Here is a 21,071-nt window from a genome sequence, read left to right as displayed (position 1 = left end):
AAAAACTTTGCTTTTTTTTAATTAGGGACCTAATACATGTTCATTATAGAAAACCTGCACAATACAGAAAGCCCAATGAAGAACTTTAAAAAATCTGAATGCCTTTTTTTTTTTTTTTTTTGCGTTTTTTTTTTGAGACAGGGTCTCCCTCTGTTGCCCAGGCTGGAGTGCAATGGTGCGATCTCAGCTCACTACAACCTCTGCCTCCGGGGTTCAAGCAATTCTCCTGCCTCAGCCTCCCGACTAGCTGGGATTACAGGTGTCCACCGCCATGCCCAGCTAATTTTTGTATTTTTAGTAGACACGGGGTTTCACCATGTTGGCCAGACTGGTCTCGAACTCTTGACCTCAAGTGATCCACCTGCCTCGGCCTCGGCCACTGTAATCCCACAGTGCTGGGATTACAACTGTGAGCCACCAAACCTGGCCGGCAGGGTCTTATTACATTGCTTAGGCTGGCCTTAAACTCCTGGGCTCAAGCAATCCTCCTGCCTAAGCGTCCCGAGTAGCTGGAACTATAGGCAGATGCCACTGGACCTGGCCTCCAATGAAAAGAATTTAAATTACCTATTAGCCTTAACAGAGAAAACTAAAGTTTACATTTTGGTTTATCATAATGACAATAAAAACAATAACATTTACTGAGGACTTTCTAAGTGTCAGGCACAATGTCAATCATTTTACATATATTTATCCATTACTCCCTGAATTCTCATAACACCCCTATGAGATAGGTACTATTATTGCCCCATTTTACAGAAGAAGAAACAGAGGTGTTGCTGGAAAAGTTCAACAATTTGCTCAAATCCTCATATGTGTTCAATATGAGAGCCAGGACTAGACGTAGGCCCATGGCCTCTGGAGCCTGGACCCTCAGCCACAGAGCACATCCATGGCCAGGACGGTGGCTATGCCCACACTCACAGGTGCAGGGGCACACACATGCACACACACTGGCTCTCAACTGAGCACATACTATAGCTGTGGTTTTATAATATGCTTTTGTCCTTAATACATTACAAACATTTTCTCACATCTGCCCACCCTCCCTTTTTAGAATTCCTGTAATATACACACACGACATCTCCTAGAAACAATTCATCACATTCATCTTCCTTTGTTTTTGCTCTGAGTTTCAGAAGAAAATTGTAGTTTGTCCCTTAATTTATTACTTTGGTTTTCTGCAATCTCTAACTTGTTGCTCACTTTTCCCATTGCAACTCATGTGTCTCAGCACAGTTCAATCTTTCTTAATGTTGATCCTCATGTGCTGCAGGGTCATCCTGACCACTGCTGGGAATACAAAATGAAATTTTTGGAAGTACCTGCTTCACAGGAAGGTGCAGGCTCTGACCTAATCTTCGCACTGCCTTCTATTTTTGACTAACTGAAACTTTTCTGTATTTGATGAGTATGCCAAAAACCCTGCAAGAAACGAAAAAAGTTAACCCAAAGGTTCCAGGACCACATGGTTTTACCAGTGAGTTCTCTCAGGCTTTTGAAGAATACATAATTCTTACAGCAAATAATTTATACCACAGCACAAAAAGTGATGGAAAAAAAAATCCTCAAACTTAACAAGTTTGGCTAAGAAATATAGGAATCTGCTAATGTTAAAAATCAAACAAGCATATTGATAATTCCAAGATAAAAAAGTGATATGATCCTCTCAATAGATATTGAAATGGTAACTGGCAAAATGTAACATTCATTTGAGATTTTAAAAAAGAGAAAAACAACTCTGAAGCTTAGTAGTATCTGTCTCAAACCAACAGCCCTCATTATACAATTGCGAGAAACACTACAGGAATTTGAATTGAAATTTGAAACAACAAAACCCCCATGACACATGTTTACCTGTATAACAAACCTGTACACCCTGCACATGCACCCTTGAACTTAATGTTAAATAACAGCCTCAACCTGGAAACACAAATGTCAAGCAGCAGAATGGACAGACAAGTTGTGGTACATTTATACAATGGAATATTAGTAAGCAATAAAAAATAATGAACAGCAGCCAGGCACGGTGGCTCACACCTGTAATCCCAGCATTTTGGGAGGCCAAGGTGGGTGGATCACAAGGTCTGGAGATCGAGACCATCCTGGCTAACATGGTGAAACCCTGTCTCTACTAAAAATACAAAAAATTAGCTAGGCACCTGTAGTCACAGCTACTCAGGAGGCTGAGGAAGGAGAATGGCATGAACCCGGGAAGCAGAGCTTGGAGTGAGCCGAGATTGCACCACTGCACTCCAGCCTGGGCGACAGAACAAGACTCCAATTCAAAAATAAAATAAAATAAAATAAAAAATGAACAGTAAATGCATGCAACAACAGAAAAAAGAGTAACAACAGGTGCTACGGCCTTTCTCATCTAAGTTTCTTATCTGAACCACAGAGCACAGAAAATGATTTGAGTGACTGTTTCTTAACTCTCCTGAGATGGTACATTCATTACATACAATGGACCTTCAGGCACAAGGCTTAATTCTCTCATGAAATCCTGGTTGAGAATGGCCTATGAGGCTATAACCTAGCAATGTCCAACAGAAATATAATGTAACCCACACATTTTAAATTCTTGAATACTGTGTTTTAAAAAAGGAAAAAGAAACAGGTAAAATTAATTTTGACCATTTATTTTATTTAACTCAATATAGTCATGTACTGCAGAATGACATTTTGGTCAACAATGGACCACATATACAACAGTGGTCCCATCAGATTATAATGGAGCTAACAATTCCTATCACCTAGTGATGCCATAGTCATAGAAAGGTTATAGCACAACTCAGTACTCAAGTGTTTGTGGTGATGCTGGTGTCAACAAACCTACTGTGCTACCAGTCATATAAAGGTACAGCACATACAATTATATACAGTACATAATACTTGATAATAAATGACTGTTACTGGTTTATGTATTTGCTATACTTTTCATTGTTATTATTATTATTATTTTTTTTTTTTGAGACAGAGTCTCACTGTCACCCAGGCTGGAGTGCAGCAGCATGAACTCAGCTCACTGCAACCTCCGCCTCCCAGGTTCAAGCGATTCGTGTGCCTCAGCCTCCAAGTAGCTGGGACTCCAGGTACACGCCACCACGCTCAGCTAATTTTTGCATTTTTAGTAGAGACGGGGTTTCACCGTGTTCGGCAGGCTGGTAACTCCTGACCTCAAGTGATCCACCTGACTTGGCCTCCCAAAGTGTTGGGATTACAGGCGTGAGCCACTGCACGCAGCCCACTGTTATTTTAGAATGTACTCCTTCTACTTTTTTTTTTTTTTTTAACTATAAAATAGCCTCAGGCAGGTCCTTCCAGAAGAAGGCATTATTTTGTTTGGTTGGTTGGTTTGGGGATTTTTTGTTTTGTTTTGGTTTGGTTTTTTTGAGATGGAGTCTTGCTGTCACTCAGGCTGGAGTGCAGTGGCGCAATCTCGGGTCACTGCAAGCTCCGCCTCCCAAGTTCAAGCAATTCTCCTGCCTCAGCCTCTCGAATAGCTGGGATTACAGGCGCACCAACATGCCCGGCTAAGTTTTTGTATTTTTAGTAGAGACGGGGTTTCACCATGTTGGTCAGGCTGGTCTCAAACTCCTGACCTCAGGTGATCCACCCGCCTTGGCCTCCCAAAGTGCTGGGATTACAGGTGTGAGCCATAGCGCCCAGCCAGAAGAAGGCATTATTACAGGAGATGACAGCTCCACGTGTATTACCATCCCTGAAAACCTTCCAGTGGGACAAGATGTGGAGGTGGAAGACAGTGATATTTATGATTCTGACCCTGAGTACACCTAGGCTAATGTGTGTGTCTGTGTCTTAGTTCTTAACAAAAAAAGTTGAAAAAGTAGAAAAAATAATTTTAAAAATACAAAAAATCTTATTGAATAAGGATATTAAAAAAGAAAATATTTTTGTACAGCTGAACAGTGTGTGTTTTAAGCTAAGTGTTATTACAAAAGAGTCAAAAAGTTTTTTTTAAGTTTGTAAAGTAAAAAAAAGTTACAGTAAGCTAAGGTTAATTTATTATTGAAGAAAATTTTTTATAGATTTAGTATAGCCTACGTATACAGCATTTATAAAGTCTACAGTTGTGTATTACAGTAATGTCCTAGGCCTTTACATTCACTCACCACTGACCCACCCAGAACAACTTCTAGTCTTGGAAGTTCCATCCATGGTAGGTGTCCTATATAAGTATACCATTTTTATCTTTTACATTATATTTTTATTGTACTTTTTCTATGTTTAACTATGTTTAGCTACACAGATACTTACTACTATATTACACTTGCCTACATTACTCAGTGTACTCATGCTGTACAGGTTTGTAGCCCAGGAGCAAGACGCTATGCCATATCACTTAAATGTATAGTAGGCTATGCCATCTAGGTTTCTGTAAGTACACGATATGGTGTTCGCACTAGGGCAAAATCACCTAATGATGCATTTCTCAGGATGCATCCCATCTTTAAGTGACACATGACTGTATATCCAAGATATTATCTTTTCAAAATGTAATCAATAGAAAATATAATAAATTATTAAGGAGATACTTTCCTTTTTTGTAGTAAGTCTTTGAAATCTGGTCTTTTTTTAATATTTACAGAACATCTCAATTTGAAGTAATGACATTTCAAATGCTCAACAGCCACATGCAGCCACCATATTAAGACAACACAGCTCTAACTGATATAAAAAGACATGACATTGAAATATAAGGTGTACTTCTTGAAAAGGTGGGGTCAAGGTAGGAGAACCAAAGACAAACCATGAAGCCCCATCAATAAGGGCTGGAGTGAGCTAAGAACCAGAGGGCAAGGTCAGCCCAGGACAAGTAGGAAGACTGAACAGATGATGACACTGCGTATGACTGACCTAGGTTGTTTATATCTCCATTGCTTGAAGTCTGTTCCCACCTCCACGCCTCACTCCTGCAAAAGGAGGTAAGGCTTGTCATTAATGGGTTAAGTAGATCCAGCTGCAACTGTTAGAGGCCTCGGGTTATAGGTAGAATGAAATAAATACAAAAAAAGACCTACAAGGATACATGCAGCTCACACTGGCAACTTTATATTTTTATGAGGACTTCCTAAGTCAGGAGTCCTGGGTTCTAATCTGAGATGTGTCCTAAACCCCCTCTGTGACTTAAAGTCAGCCCATCCCACTGCAGGAGTTACAGATTCCTCTCTGTAAAATATAGCAGCACCAGATGGTCTTTGAGATCCTCCCAGCTCTCCCATTGTGAGCCTAAGAGAAGCAGGGACCATATATCTGGCATTACATAAAAACGTTATTAAGTAAGACCTGCCCCTGGAGACTGAGCAACTGCAGCACTTTTCTTTCTCTCAGTGTTTCGAGGGCAAATGGAGAGGTTGAGTCCAAGAGAGACAGTCAAGAAGGGGTGGGGGCTTCTAGGCACTGCACTGTTGTACAGGGATAAATTGGACAAGACAATCTGGTGTGGCAGGAGACAGGAAACAGTGGGGTGGCAGGGAAGGAGGGAGGCTGGGAACAGACGGGAGCAGATGAACAGAAAAAAATGCAAATGGAAAACTCAGTTTCCAGAAAAAGAGACAGAGAGAAGACAGAAGGAAAAAGGAGAAGAGAAGAAAGGGAAGAAAGGAAAGGAAGAAAGAAAAGAAAAAAGGAGGAGAAGGAAGAGAAAGGCATTCAAGGGCAGAAGGGTTAAACCCCAGGTGGGATCAGGTGCATCTTTTGGAGGTGGAAACATGGTGTGAGAAGTGCCTCCAAGTGGAGCAAGGCAGGGAGGGAGGGATGTGACGTCCAGGGCAGGAGAAGAACTTGGGAGAAGAGGGGAACAAATGGGTGGCATATATGAAGTGTCCCACATGTTTTCCATGTTCCCAAGACAAAGCTGTTTCTGAAAGTTCGCAGGTCAGGAGCAGACACAACCAGATGGTCAGATACCAAAGAGGCAACCTAGGCCATCTTACACCTGGGACCCATCTTGGGGAGGCTGAGACCCAAACCGTGTAGCCCCAAATCTCACCAGGCAGGACAAGAATACAGCGGGAACACATTGAGATAACCAACTGCCAGAACGCCCAGCTCCTCCTCACTTTGAGAGGCGAACAGAGTCCTTCAAGATCTGTTCGCAGTCCTGTTCCCAGGCTGAGAATAATAATAATAAACAATAATAACAGCAGCTAACAGTTTGCTTACTGTATGTCAGGCACTAGGCAAAATACTTTTCTCACATTATGCCCCTTAGGGCACCCTGAGGAAGGGCTATGATTGCCCCCAGGTTACACATAACTAAAATTGAGATTCAGAGAGGATAATTAACTTGCCTAAAGTCAATGTAACAAATAAGTGGCAAAGTGGAATTCATATCCAGGTCGGCACTCCAAAGCCCAGGCTCCTAACCACAGTGCTGTCAGCCTGGGCAGGCACTGTTACCATGATTTTCTACCAGTATTTTGAATAATATTATCTACAAAGTGAATGGCACCACAGGGGTTATAAAAGGAACAAAAAGACAGGGAAGGAAGAGAACTATAAGTTACTGCACATTTCCTACATTCTAGGTACTATATAATGGGCTTAAATCTACTTTATTTTATTTAAGTCTCAAAACCAGACCATAAAGTAGATTTTACTATTTCATTTGATGGATGAGAAGACTGTGGCTCACAGAGATTAAATAACTATGCAAGTGCATCCAGGTAGTAAATGGCAAACTCCAGAGCCTGACCTCTTAATAAGCAAAGGTCCCAGGTATGATGTTAGATAACCACATAGGAGACCAGGAAGTGGACAAACATCACCTAGAAAAGGCTGATGAGGCAGGGGATGGGGGCTGTAAAAAATGATATGCCTAGAGGATGCACAGGGACTGAAGGCTGTCTCAACCCTAGGGCCACACCCCCTCCCCCCAGGCCTCCCTGCAGTGTCGGCTGAATTCAGTATGCAGCAAGACAGACTGCAAGAGGGACCACAGGGTAAGACTCCATTCGTCAAGATAATAATTTCATTCAACATTTCATAGCCAAAGAGTTTTCTCCTCCATCCCAGTAACTCACTTTTTGATCACAAGCAGCTTGAAGTCTCTAGACAGAGTAGGATTCCTGGAAACAATGCCAGAATTTGATAAATTCCAGCAATGGCTACGCAGTGGAACATCTTATGGGGTGCTAGGCTGTTCTGGCATTTGCACTGTCTGATGATGGCTACAGATGGCTGGTGTGCACATAGACCAAGAGGAATGGCTCTTTCAGGAAAGTTCCCTTTCCTAAAAGGCTCAAAGGAAAAACAACTTTCAAATGTTTGATCTATACATGGATACTTAAAAGTATGAGGAAACCTTGTGGACATTTGAGCCACTAGCCTTCAATGGTGTGAAACCCCTTTTGTAAGGCTGGAAGCAAGACCATGGCAGTGTTCCCAACCTCAGGCCCGGACTGCTCTGTTTGCCTTAGCTCCCCAGCTCTGTCGCCTGCATCCTTTAATCAGTAATGCCAGTCAGTCTTCATGGAGTGCCTCCTCTGTGCCCAGCACTGTGCAAAGCTTGGGAGGACAGAGCAGTGATAAGACAATGCTTGGCTTCCAGTGGAGAAGACAGGCATCAATTATGAACATGTTGCTGAACCCATAAGGACAAGTTCAGAGTGCAATCACTGTGTAAGAAGGACTGGCTTAGCTGAAGCGGGGGGACTAGCATGCCAGGCAGACAGCAGAAAATGCACAGGCCTGGAGGTAGGTTCAAGGACCTGTGGGAAGGCCAGAGGAGGTGAATCAGAGAGTGAGTCGGGAGGCCAGAAGAGGGGTGGAAGGAAAGGATAAGCTACTCCTACCTGCACGGACCCCTTAGAGATGTGGAATCACCCAAAGGCACTGGGGAAACCACTGGAGATGCTGAAGAGGCTCAGAGGACAGAGATTTAAAACCACAGAGTGGGCAACAGAGTGGGATGGGGTAGACATGGGTGTAGAGATGCCCGCTGGGAGATAAGTGCCAAAGTTGAGGGGTAGCACTGGGGACAGACAGGTGGAAAAAGGGGAGATAGGGTGTGGGGACTGACTGGGAGCAGAGACTGTGGGAGAGAGAAGGGGCGTCAATGACAGACACTATGCTTCTGGCCTGACTGGGTGGGCAGGCATGCCATTCCAGGGGTGTGTACCACAGCGGGATTCTGGGGAAAGAATCAGGCTTGGTTTGGGGCACCTGTAGGACTTTGGCTTCTGCCTGTTCAGCTTCTTGAAGGAAGCACAGCTCCTAAACAACACCTGCTCTGCCAGCGCCCACAGAACCAAGGCCATAGTGGGGCCACTCTATTCTCCAGTCTTACTTCCCACAAAGCCCTTCACCTTTGCTTTAGATCAAACTAATCTGCTCACTGGTCCCTGTACATGGCCACTTTCTTCCCAACTGCCTTACCTGTGTGCAAGCTGTTCCTGATAACCTGAATTGCCATTTCTCCCTATCTTGTGCCCAAATTATACCAGTTCTCCATGCCACAATGGGAGCTCCACCAGGATGCTTTGGGTGTTGTCCTAGCTGGAAGTATTGGCTCCCCTCCCAGATAGCACTTTGTCCTCTTTAGTGAGACCCTTGTAATTATTTAGGTAAATCTCTTACCTTTCCCATTAGACCAGGGATTCCTCATTCATCTTCGAGTTCCCTGAAATACCAGGCAGGGGGTCTTACACATGGTATGTGCCTGGTCAATAGGTGCTGAACAACTGAGTGATTGACAGACATGAAGTCACCATCCCAAGCAGACCCCAGGAATGCCTAAGCCAGCCCCACATGAAGATCATTTGGAAGAATTATCCTCTAATTACATTCAAATCTACAACTCCACTCAGAAACCTCAGACATCTGGCCCCTTGCACACCAGCCATCCCCCAGATGCCATTCAGCCTCCAAGGGCTGCCTTAGTCTCGGCTTCAGCACATGTGCAGCTGAGACAGCTCAGCCCATCCTGACTACCTCCACATTGGAACAGCAGCGTCTTAGGGGCTTCCACAGTCTAACAATCACCTCGTGGTGTCACCCGGGTCTGAAACGGACCAAGGGGGCTATAGTCAGGGGCCTGCCATAGCCCAAGCCCTGGGTGCTCCAGGTCCAAGAGGAGGGAAGGGAAGGGTGGCCGAGACACAGGGCTGCTCTCTGTAAAGCAGGCAGGCTCAGGGGGAGATGGTACAAAATCTGCTGCCCAGGGAAGTATCTGGGCATAACATTTTGAGGCTTTTTTTTTTTAATTATACTTTAGGTTTTAGGGTACATGTGCACAATGTGCAGGTTTGTTACATATGTATCCATGAAGCTTAAACTTTTTAAGCTTTCCCTGCTTAAAAAGTTTATCTGTAATTCAAAAGGGGGAAATAAACAAAACAAACATGAGATGACTACTTATTAGTAGGTTTTATCCAAAAACTTCATATTTTCCACTGAAGAAAAAGCCAGTCTGACTCTGAAGATTCACATCCTCAATACCTACACTCAGGAGAAAGAAACAATCTGCAGCCATAAATTAAAGCTTTGCTTTAAACTCTCATTTCCCAAGAGAGTCGGGGTTTCAGGGCCCTCCACACCCTGCAATTGGGCCCTGACTGTCTGCCCGTCTAGTCAGAAGGCAAACAACACAGGCTATTTGTAATGACAAGTAAACACTAATGAATTTCGGAGCATGTCTGGTGCTTGCGTTTATGGATCATAAAATAATCTGGCTTCTTCCTGCCCCATGCTGACCTGCCAGTGAGGCAAACTCAACTATTTACAGGCAGGCAGGGGCTGCCAGGACCACTCTGTAAGACAGGGGACAGGGGATGGGAGGAACTGCCTATTAATCTTCCTGTTACATACAAACCAATTTTCATGCTCGGATTTTCAGCCTAAATCTTGGCATGTAAAATCCTATGGTCCTATAAAAGTATTTATTTTTTAAACTTCTTAGGGTGAGAGGGAGAGTCAACCTAACTGTCTCAGTCAAATATAGGTACAAACCTAGTCAGAAGTTACTAACATGGCTATTAAAATATCAGCCAGATATAAATAAGGCTTTTAAAATGCACTTTTTCTAGTTAGACATATAATTTGTCTAATATACCCTACTGAATTCTAAGAGTCCCAAAGAAGTGCACTTCCATAAAAAATGGGCTCTTGGCCAGGCGTGGTGGCTCACGCCTGTAATTCTAGCACTACAGGAGTCCGAGGCGGCAGATCACCTGAGGTCAGGAGTTTGAGACCAGCCTGGCCAATGTGGTGAAACCCCACCTCCACTAAAAACACAAAAAATTAGCCAGGCATGGTGGCGGGCACCTGTAATCCCAGCTACTCGGGAGGTGGAGGCAGGAGAATCTCTTGAACTCAGGAGGCAGAGGTTGCAGTGAGCCGAGGTCAGGCCACTACACTCCAGACTGGACAACAAGAGCAAAACTCCATCTCAAAAAAAAAAAAAAAGGCGGGCGGTGGGGTGGTGGGCTCTCGGTCTAGGAACACCCTACGCATCTCCAGCCGCCAGGGCAAACCCCCTCATTGCCCAGCCAAGATACAGCCCCTGGCCTGGCCACACTGCTATTATCACCACAGAGAAGGGACTGAAGTAGCTCTAGGACTCCTTCCACCCCAGAGGAGGTCTGGGGGAGCCTCCACAGAAGGCGAAAGACCCAGATAGGCCACTGATATATGGGACTCTCCAGAGGCAGACTTCATCCCACAAAGAGGCAGCACATCAGAGACCAAACGAAGAGTTACAAAAATGTAGAATGAGCTCTCTCATAAGGGGAATCTTTCTTAACCCCACATAGCTATGTAAAGCTTACTTCCTAATGGCCAAGTGTCCCCACATCTGACCCAAGTCATGTAAAACTAAAGGCTGCACTAACATGGATGATTTTGAGGCCATCAATTAGCAGGAGGCATCACTCATCCCCTGACTCCTCTGTGGGCTCCCAGCCCACCAGCCCTGCTGCCATGTTCTTGGCCTCTGCTCAGAAGCCAGCACAATATGAACACGAAAGGCACTGATCAAAGCAGACAGGGCTCTCAGAGCCAGAAGGGCCCCAAGAGGCAAATGACATATTAGGACAAGTGGATGTTGACAGACAATGGCGCCCATTCCTGGCATCTTGAGAGTGCTCGGCTCTCAACCATCCCCACATCTCTAGGAACAACGGTACCTTGCCCTCAACCCCAGCCAGGGGTGGAATCCAGGCAGTCATTTTGAATGACATAAATCTGAACCCTCCAGTCAATTAATAAATTCATTGTGTATGAATTTGGAAGCTAGATGGAGGGAGAAAAAGTCAGTCAGTCTCTAGGACTCAGAAGCTGCAGGGCAGTCACCTTAATACAGTCCGAGGAAGTCAGGGGAGGCAGGAGAAAGGGATGAAGGACAAAGAGGAGAGAGATGAACAACCAGAGCCTGGCCAGGTGTCCAGGCTCTGGTTCCAGCCTCTCCTCACCTCTAGCCTCCATGACACCGCCCCGTGAGGATGGCCAAATTCCTTGTTTGGTCAAGCTGGCTCACCAGACTCACCCGGCCTCCCACTGTTCTACTCTCACAGCCCTTCAGCATGGTGGCCCAATAAAGGAAAGGCAAAGCTCCTCTCTTGGGGAAAATGGAAGCAAACAGGAAACCAGGGACCTCCTTGGAAGAGTCAGGAGCCAAGAAACATAGACCCAGGGGCACAGTTTCCAATTCTGTGGAATTCTAGAATCTCTGTTGATATTCCTGGTGTGCAACTTTGCTTCCCTGCCTCCCCTCAGGGAAGTTAGCAGTTAAACATCAACAAACTGAGGGCTGTGGGCTAAACCTTCAAGAAAGTGGGAAGGGCAGAGGCTAAGACAGTACTCCATCTCACAGGTATGCTGGGGACATTTTTTCCAAGGCATAAAGTAGATGGTGGTAGCTCTAAAGAAGAGAAACAACAGCCTAGACTCTTAGGCTCAGAGATTCAAAAAAGTGAGGCAAATTGCCCAAGGCCACAGAACAGTAAGTGGGAAAGCCCAAATTTCAACCTAGATAAGCCAAAATCCACGCTCACAACCCCTTCAATAGATTTCACCCACCCTCATCTCCTAGGTCCTAGATCAAAGAAACATAAATAAAGATATCCGTGACCATTAATAATGAAATCAGATCCTTTCTCTGCTAAAAGGGGCTATTTATACCCACAAACTTCAAGGAAAGGCGGTCCTGTTAGGTGGAGGGTGCTCTGACCTGCTGGTCCCCTTGATGGATTGGAGGATGTGTGCTGGGCCACAGGTGCTGGGGAATCTGAACTGCTCTGTACAGTAAAAGGAGATGGATGATCCCAGGGACAATCCATGATAAAGGATGAGGGGGGAACAAAGAGTCGTTCAGGGGAAAGCTGGAAGAGGCTGGGATGAGCTAAAGGGCCCACAATCATGAGGCATCCAATGGCTATGTTAGAAACAGTGATGCCTATAGTGCCTATTAAAGCTGACAGTGCAGCTCCCAAATTTTCCTTTCAATGAAGTGTACGTGGCTCCCTAATGTTCTATATGACAGACTCTTTGAGAAGAACTTGCAGAAGTGTCTCCACATCACTGTGGTGCAGTGAAAAATGGTATATGTGACAAAAATAAGCCTCTAGGAACTTGCATGGATTTTGAAAGCAAAAAACCTTCCTAAAGCCTTTCTAAAGCCACAGAATTGGGATTCAAGATTCAAGAACATACTTCTCAGAGAGACATCTGAGTGACGATTGTAACAGCAAATGAAGGCCAAAGGAAAAGAGGAAGAGAAGAAATAGCAGCAGCAGCCATTTCCTGAGTATGTTCCAGCCAGGATCTAAATTCATTAAACATGAACTCTCCCAATAATCCTATGAAGTGGGTACTATTATTTTCACCATTTTACAGATGAGATAATGAAGATTTTGAGATGTTAAGCCCAGATTTACATATCTGGTTGTGGTAGAGCAGGATCTCAAACCCAGCTTCGTCTGTACCATAATTCATGCTACTAACCAGGATGTCACCAGTCTTCCCAAAGACAAGGTGCCCGAGCTTCCTTTCTGACTCCTCCCTTCCTTTCTGGAGGGTTCTAGACAACCAGGGATCTAATCTAAGATGTTCAACTTCACCCCATCCCACTTTTCCCACAGCTGCCTCTACCAAGGGTTTTGTTTCCCTGGTCCTGCTGAGGTCCCAATCCCCAAAGACACTTCAGCCACTACTGAGGTTCTGGTGGCAAGCCAGTCCCAACCAGATCCCTTCACAAGCCTAGAGGTCCTCCCACAGACAGGTCCAGGGGCAGCTGCTTCTAAGAACCTAGAGTTCTGCCAGAAGGCATGAAGATTAGGTCCATGGAATAGCCCAGCTATTTGAGCAAGAAGTGTACTAGCCGCACAGTCATGCTGCTGGCACAGGATACCTCATGCAGGTGTCACACAGGCACTTCAAACTCAACATGTGCAAAACCAAATTCTGCACATACCCGCCCCACCCCCATATCATCTGGTTGTTTTTTGACCAGTCTCCCAACTGCCCAGGCCAGAAACTTGGGAGATATCCTTGACTCCTCCCTCTCTCACAACATCCACATCCACCTTAGCACCAAGGCCTGCAGAGAACAGCACCTAGACATTCCTGCATCTACGTGGTCACCCTTCTCCACTGCATTATCCTCATACAGACCACATCGTCTTTCACCTAGACCACAGGAGAGTCTCTGAACTGCTCTCCCTCAAAGGTCTGTTCTCCACAGAGCAGCCAGAGCAATCCTTGCAAGCCATGCAAATCTAATCAAAGCTCTCCCCTGCGGGAAACCCTCCAATGTCTTATTGCTATCAGCGGATGATCCACACTGCCTGACCTGTCAGACAAGGGTCTTCGGCCCTGACCCCTGGCTGGCTCTCTAGCTCATCTGTGACTGGCCTCATTGTGGCGTGACCCAGCCATGCTGACATGTGTTCTTTCAGTTCTCTGCCCTCCCTGTCTTGCTTTCTCTTGCCTCAGGCCTTAGTACATGCTGCTCCCTCTGCCTGAAAAACTCCTTCTCCCCTTTACCAGCTCATTCCTCAAGTCTTGGCTTATATACTATTATTCAGACAAGCTTTCCTGAGCCCCCCACCGTACCCCAGACAAAGCTGGATGCTCCTTCTATGTACTTCTATGGCACGTGTAATTCCCCCGAGAGCCCCTACCATTCTTTATTAAATTGCTTCTCGAGTCATGTCTTCCTTCCATAGGCTACAAGCAATGTGCAGGAATGGGACCTGACAATCTAATATGTGCATCTATGTGTGTCTGGTGCCTAAGGAAGCACCCAGTCATAGAAGGCATTGAATAACTAATTGTTGACCAGATGAGTGTTATCCTGTATCAACTAGTTGGAAGTAAAGTGTTTGGAAAAAGTAAGTTTTCCAGAAAATAGAGCTTTAACTCTTTAAGCACAGCAACTTTATACTCAATGAAAAATTACAAGACAAATACTATGTGCCCAGAACTATGCTAAGCACATGGGAGACAAAGACACACAGATGTGGTCCCTGCTCTTGGTCTCAGGAGCCTCTGGTATCCGTAATAACAGTAACGAGCTCCCTCCCCAGTAAAATGTAAATAACCAAGGCATGAGAAATGTTGTACACAATTTATCTTAAAGTTAAATTTTAAAAATCTTTTCAGAGATTATTTTCCCTCCCCTCCTCTCTCTCTCCTCTCTCCCTCTCTCCCTTTCATGCACAAAAGTTAATATCGACACCCTAAAAAGAATCAAAAGAAATCCAAATTGTGCCAGTAAGATTAAAATGAAAACTATAACACAAAGTATGCTGTACCCTGGCACAACAGAAGCAGTTACCAGGGGTGTGCACATGTGGACCCTGGAGCCAGACAACCTAGGTTTATATCTAACTCCACCACTGAGCAGCCCTATTACCTTGGGCAATTTTATTAACTTCTCTGGACCTCAGTCTCTTCATCTGAAAATGAAGTAATAAAACTGCCTTCCTTATATTAATGTTGGAAATATTCAATGGGTTAATTCATGGAAAGTTATTAGAATAGTGCCTGTCACATAACGAGCATTCAATAAACAAATTATAATGATTATTATTATTGAAAGTAACACTGGAATTGTGAAACACTCCTTGACATTTGGTCAACCTGACTTTTTAAAATTTAGATACCAACAAATGCTTGAAAACCCAGACTCCCAAAGGAAGGCAGTGGTATACTAAATCACCACTCCCAAAGCCTACTGACAAGAGTCAGTGAATGTCAGATGTCAAAGAACGCCACCATTCTCCAAGGGTTTTCCAGCTGCATCAACACTGCATCGTTTTCTTTTTTCTTAAGTCCCTGAGGAAAACAATGTCAAGGTTTCCTCACGAATGGCTTGTCCCCAAAGGACTGTGAATCCATACTCTGTTTTCATGTTTTGCTGAGCAGAAGTTACCTTCAAAAGCAGACAGTAGGAGTGGTGACAGTGGGCATCCCAGTCTTGTTCCTGTTCTTCAGGGGAATGCTTCCAGCTCTTGCCCATTCAGTATGATGTTGACTGTGGATGTGTCATAGATGGCTATTATTACTTTGAGGTATGTTTCTTTGATGCCTAGTTTGTTGAGGGTTTTTAGCATGAAGAGATGTTGGATTTTATCGAAAGCCGTATTCACATCTATTGGTCTCTGCAGATTTCTGCTGCTGAAGACTAAGCATGACTCTGCCACTCCCAAGCTGTACAAACATTTCTTCCAGCAGGAGAAGGTTTGCAGACTTGTCCACCCACGTCTCCTCTTGTAGAAGGCAGAGTGGCTAAAAATGCCCACTTTTCAGCAACATCTATAATGGTGAATTGAAAGGTTTACCTCACTCACATGGCCAAAAATATCTGGTTAAGTAAGACAAGTCATGAATGAATTCCTCTTTCTCTGTTTTGTGAGTTTTCCTTTCCTTTCAAAGAAAAAAAAGTAGAACTTCAGCCTGAAGTTCAGTCAAGTACTTCAAGGCTTATCCTTTGGAGAGCCAGTGAACTCCTGTGCAGTCGAAGCAGCTTTCTGTTCTGCTCTATTTCATAAAAAAACCTCCTGAGACGGCAGTGACTCAAGGCCTGGCTCTGATGAAATCACAGGCTGTCAAAGCAGGCTTTCAGGACCACTGCAATCTTTGACATCAATGCATGCTGACATAGAAAGTCCCAGCCACAGTGACAGGTGGGCCTTCTTGTTTCATGAAACCTACAAAACCAGAAGTATTGCCAGAGAAAGCAGATGCTTCATCTGTGCACAGATAGCCTTGACATTCCTTTCAGTCAAAATTTAGCTTGGCAAAGGAACTGTTTGCCATTTTGAAGACTTTGAAATTTCTCAAAGGGTTTGCAGTATAACAATTCTTCTTGGATGCTGACAATATGCAGGTACAGATGTCAATAGGAGCTGGGGTGCACTAAAACTATCACTAGCAGTTCATGCAATGAGTTTTAAGAGAAATGGCACTGTTGCCAATTCTTTCCACGACCTGCTTCAAAATACCAGAAGACAAGTGAGCTACTCTAGAAATCACATCACTTGACACAGGAACTACTTAATCTCCTTCCTCTGCTCTGGGCCACAACTCAGCTCAGTCATGTCTCAGTTAAGCAGCATCACCAAGTTCTCTCCTACCAGAATGACTTCTTTTGCTTGACAATGCAATAAACAATTTTGAAGGGTATTCTAAAACAAAGCTGTTGTATTAGGGTAAATCTGTTTTCAAAAATTTCCAGTCTTTTTAAGTTAAGCCTTCTTCTCATAAAATAAGGTCCCCTCTCCCTTATGTATCTTCTGGAGGTGGATGCTCCTTCCCCTTTGCAGATGTCATGCAACCATTGACAAGAAGCCTATCATTGCAGACTAAAGGTCTGCTTATGAAAGTAACACTAAAGATTATGTAAGCTTCACAATATATTTTTTTCATTGACATTTTCCAACTTAAGCTAAGATCAAATAAACACAAAAAGATGTGTATAATCATAAAGATAAGTTAGTTTTATAAATTCCTTTCAAATGGAACATATTCCAGACACTATAACAGTAGACATAACATAGTGACATGAAAACTGCAATTACTCAGACATACGTAGCAGCACTTCATGCCATCCCAACCCTTTAGAGTAGAATAATGCCTTAATATAATTTAAGAAAAATAATTTGTTTCCACAGAAGATTGTTTTCAAAACAATTACAGGCTCATGCCTGTAATCCCAACACTTTGGGAAGCCAAGGTGGGTGGATCACCTGAGGTCAGGAGTTTGAGACCAGCCTGGCCAACATGGCGAAACCCTGTCTCTACTAAAAATACCAAAATTGGCCGGGCGTGGTGGCAGGTGCCTGTAATCCCAGCTGCTCAGGAGGCTGAGGCAGGAGAATCACTTGAATCCAAGGGGCGAAGGCTGCAGTGAGCTGAGATCACGCCATTGCGCTTTAGCCTGGGCAACAAGAGTGAAACGCCATCTCAAAAAAGGAAAGGGAAAGGGAAAGGGAAGGAAAGGAAAAGAGAAGAGAAGAGGAGAGAGAAAAGAAAGAGACTTTGACTCTGTCTACGGCAAAGTGACTGATACTAACCATAAAAATTGGATAAAGTAACTACAATAACAAAAGCACAGCAATTTAAAGAGAGAGAGCAACCGAAGAAGCCAGGATTTGAGGCCCAAGATGCCAGAAAGAGGATAAATGTGCTGAGGTGAGCTCTGCATTTGGTACTGTTTCGTCTTCTGACAACACAAAGTGCTGACAGAGATGCTGGACAACTGAAACTCTCACAGAGTGCCGACAGGAATGTGAAATGATACAGTCACTTTTTACCTAGGTGATGGGCTGGTAGATGCAGCAAACCACCACAGCACACATTACCTATGTAACAAACCTGCACACCCTGCACATGTATCCCACAACTTAATAAAATTTTTAAAAATAATTTAAAAAAAAAAAGAAAAGAAAGAAAACAGTTTGGCAGTATCTATTAAGCTAAATATACACATACCTTACAAGCCAGCAATTTCACGATCCCACGTATTGCATCCAAGAAAAATGGGAGTTTATGTCTAACAAAAGGCATGTTCAAGAATGTTTGTGGCATCACTACTCATAATAGCTCCAAACCAGAAACCCAAAATATCCATCACCACTGAAAAAAAATATATATATGATCTACTCATACAATGAATGGAATACTATACAAAAATGAGAAAGAAAAAAACTCCTGCTACACACAAAAACATGATAAATCTCACATATATAATGTTAAGTGAAAGAAGCCAGACAAAACGTACATATTTTATGATTCTATTTATATAAAGTTCAAAAACAGACAAAACTACCTATGGTGATAGAATCGTGGTTACATTTGTACACAGCTGATGACTTGGAGGGGGCATGAGGTAGCCTTCTGGGGTGTTGGTATGTTTTATATCTTGATCCAGATGGTGGCTACATTGTTTGTTTGCTTTGTAAAAATACACTGAGTTATAGCCTTAAGATTTGTGTACCTGATTATACGCATTTAAAAAAATTTCTTTAAAAGATAATAGACTTTAAAAGATTATTGTTTAATGCAAATGTAATAACAACATAGAGACTACTGCATATATATTTTATTTTTATTTTTTATTTTTTATTTTTGAGACGCAGTCTCGCTCTCGTTGCCAAGGCTGGAGCACAATGGCACGATCTCGGCTCACTGCAACCTCCGCCTCCCAGGTTCAAGCTATTCTCCTGCCTCAACCTCCCAAGTAGCTGGGATTACAGGCACGCGCCTCCACGCCCAGCTAATTTTTGTATTTTTAGTAGAGACGGGGTTTCACCATGTTGGCCAGGCTGGTCTTGAACTCCTGACCTAGTAATCCACCCACCTCAGCCTCCCAAAGTGCTGGGATTACAGGTGTGAGTCACCACGCCCGGCCTGATTATTGCATATTTAGAAGAAAAATGTATGACAACAATACTGCGAAGAATAGGATGGAGGTAAATAGACATACACTGTTGTAAATGTCTTACATTATACATAAAATGGCATATTATCACTTGAAAGTAGACTATAAGTTTAAAATATATACTAAAAACCCTAAATCAACCACTGAAATTAAAGAAATTATACCTCATAAGCCAATAAAGAAGTTAAGGTGGAATCATGAAGTGTGCTCAGTTAATTAAAAAGAAGTCAGAAAAAGAAGGAAAAGAGAACAAAAAATAGTGTGAACTTACTTTTTTTTTTTTTTTTTGAGACAGAGTCTTGCTCTGTCACCCAGGCTTGAGTGCATGGCACAATCATGACTCACTGCAGCCTCAACCTCCTGGGTTCAAGTGATCCCCCACCTCAGCCTCCTAGTAGCTGGGACTACAGGCATGCACCACCATGCCCAGTTAAGTTTGTTTTGTTTTGTTTTGTCTTGTTTTGTAGAGACAGAGTCTCACTATGTTAGGCTCAAGCAACCCTCCTACCTCAGCCTCCCAAAGTGTTGGGATTATAGGCGTGAGCCACCATGCCTGGCCTGAACTTACTTTTTTCTCAAGCTCACACCAAACATTTACCAAGACTGACCATATTCTTAGCCACTAGTCTCAATAAATTTAAATTAAGTCATACAAAGTATGTTCTCTAACTACATTGGAATTAGAAATCAATAGCAGAGGCTGGGCACGGTGGCTCACGCCTATAATCCCAGCGCTTTGGGAGGCTGAGGCGGGTGGATCACCTGAGGTCAGGAGTTTGAGACCAGCCTGACCAACATGGCGAAGCCCCGTCTCTACAAAAAAATAAATTAGCCAGAGTGGTGGTGCATGACTGTAATCCCAGCTACTCGGGAGGCTGAGGCAGGAGAATCGCTTGAACCCAGGAAGCAAAGGTTGCAGTGAGCCGAGATCGTGCCTTTGCACTCCAGCCTTGGCAACAACAGCAAAACTCCGTCTCAAAAAAAAAAAAAAAAAAAAAAGACAAGACAAGAAATCAATAGCAGGAATATACCTAGCCATTCCTCAAACATGTGGAAACTAAATAACACATCTTTAATAGCTCATGGGTCAAAAAGAAATCAAAAGGAAAATTAGAAAGCATTTGAATTTAATGGAAATGAAGGCCCAAAATATCAAAATGCGTGGGAGCAAAGCTAGAGCAGCACTTAGAAGAAAATTTATAGCATTAGATGCCTACATTAGAAATGAAGAAAGTGCTCAAATCATTGACTTCAGCTTCTACTTAAGAAACTATAAAAGAAGAGCAAATTAAACCCAAAGTAAGCAGAAGAAAGAATATTAACTGAAATCAATGGATCAGAAAACAGAAAAGCCACAGAAAAAAATAATGAAACCAAAAGCTCTCCTTGAGATCAATAAAATTAGTAAATTTTAGCTGGACTGACCAGGGAAAAAAAAGCAAAGAGACACAAAATACCAATATGAAGAATGAGAGCAGGGGACATCATGACAGATCCTACAGATATAAAAGAATAAAAAGGGAATATTATGAACAACTTCATGGGAATAAATTTAACAACTTAGATAAAATGCACAGGCTCAATGAAAAACACAACCAAAACTCACTAAAAAAGAAACAGATAACCTGAATAGTTAGAGAAATTAAATTTGTGGTTTAAAAGCTTCCCATAATGATCTAGCAATCACTCTCACTGGTATTTACCCAAATGGGTTGAAAATTTGCGTTCACACAGAAATCTGCATATGAATCTTTACAGAACCTTTATTCATAATTGCCGAAACTTTGAAGCAATCAAGATATCTCTCAGTAGGTGAATGGATAAACTGTGGTATATGCAAACAATAAATTATTATTCAGCACTAAAAAGAAATGAGCTATCAAGCCATGAAAAGACATGAAGAAAACATAAATGCTTATTACTAAATCAAAGAAGCCAATCTGAAAAGGCTACATACTATATGATTCTAACTATAAGACATTCTGGAAAAGGTAAAACTATGGAGATAATGAAAAGACCAGTGGTGCCAGGGGGTTAAGAGAGAGGAAGAGATGAATAGGCGGGGCACAGAGAATTTTAGAATAGTAAAACTATTCTGTACGACACTATAATGGCAGATGCATGTGATTATATATTTGTCAAAACTGATAGAATGCACAACACC

General features: G+C 43.1%; 1 protein-coding gene across 14 annotated transcripts in view; it reads right to left on the bottom strand.

Annotated features, from left to right (window-relative positions):
- The window catches only part of RALGPS1 (Ral GEF with PH domain and SH3 binding motif 1), a 298,720-nt gene that overhangs the window by 201,820 nt on the left and 75,829 nt on the right, over window positions 1-21,071 (bottom strand). The window contains exon 1 of one of the 14 annotated variants that reach the window (XM_058444879.1): window positions 15,398-15,757. The exons of the other annotated variants lie outside the window; for them this stretch is intronic. Within the exon in view, the coding sequence (XP_058300862.1) occupies window positions 15,398-15,484 (87 nt within the window). The 5' untranslated portion in view covers window positions 15,485-15,757. Of the gene's footprint in view, window positions 1-15,397; window positions 15,758-21,071 lie in introns of those variants that run through there. 14 annotated transcript variants of the gene reach the window in all.

Source organism: Hylobates moloch, unplaced genomic scaffold (genome assembly GCF_009828535.3).
Source record: "Hylobates moloch isolate HMO894 unplaced genomic scaffold, HMol_V3 SCAFFOLD_10, whole genome shotgun sequence".
Taxonomy (NCBI): Eukaryota; Metazoa; Chordata; class Mammalia; order Primates; family Hylobatidae; genus Hylobates; species Hylobates moloch.
Note: the sequence above shows the minus strand (reverse complement) of the source record. Positions and strands in the feature narration are given on the sequence as shown.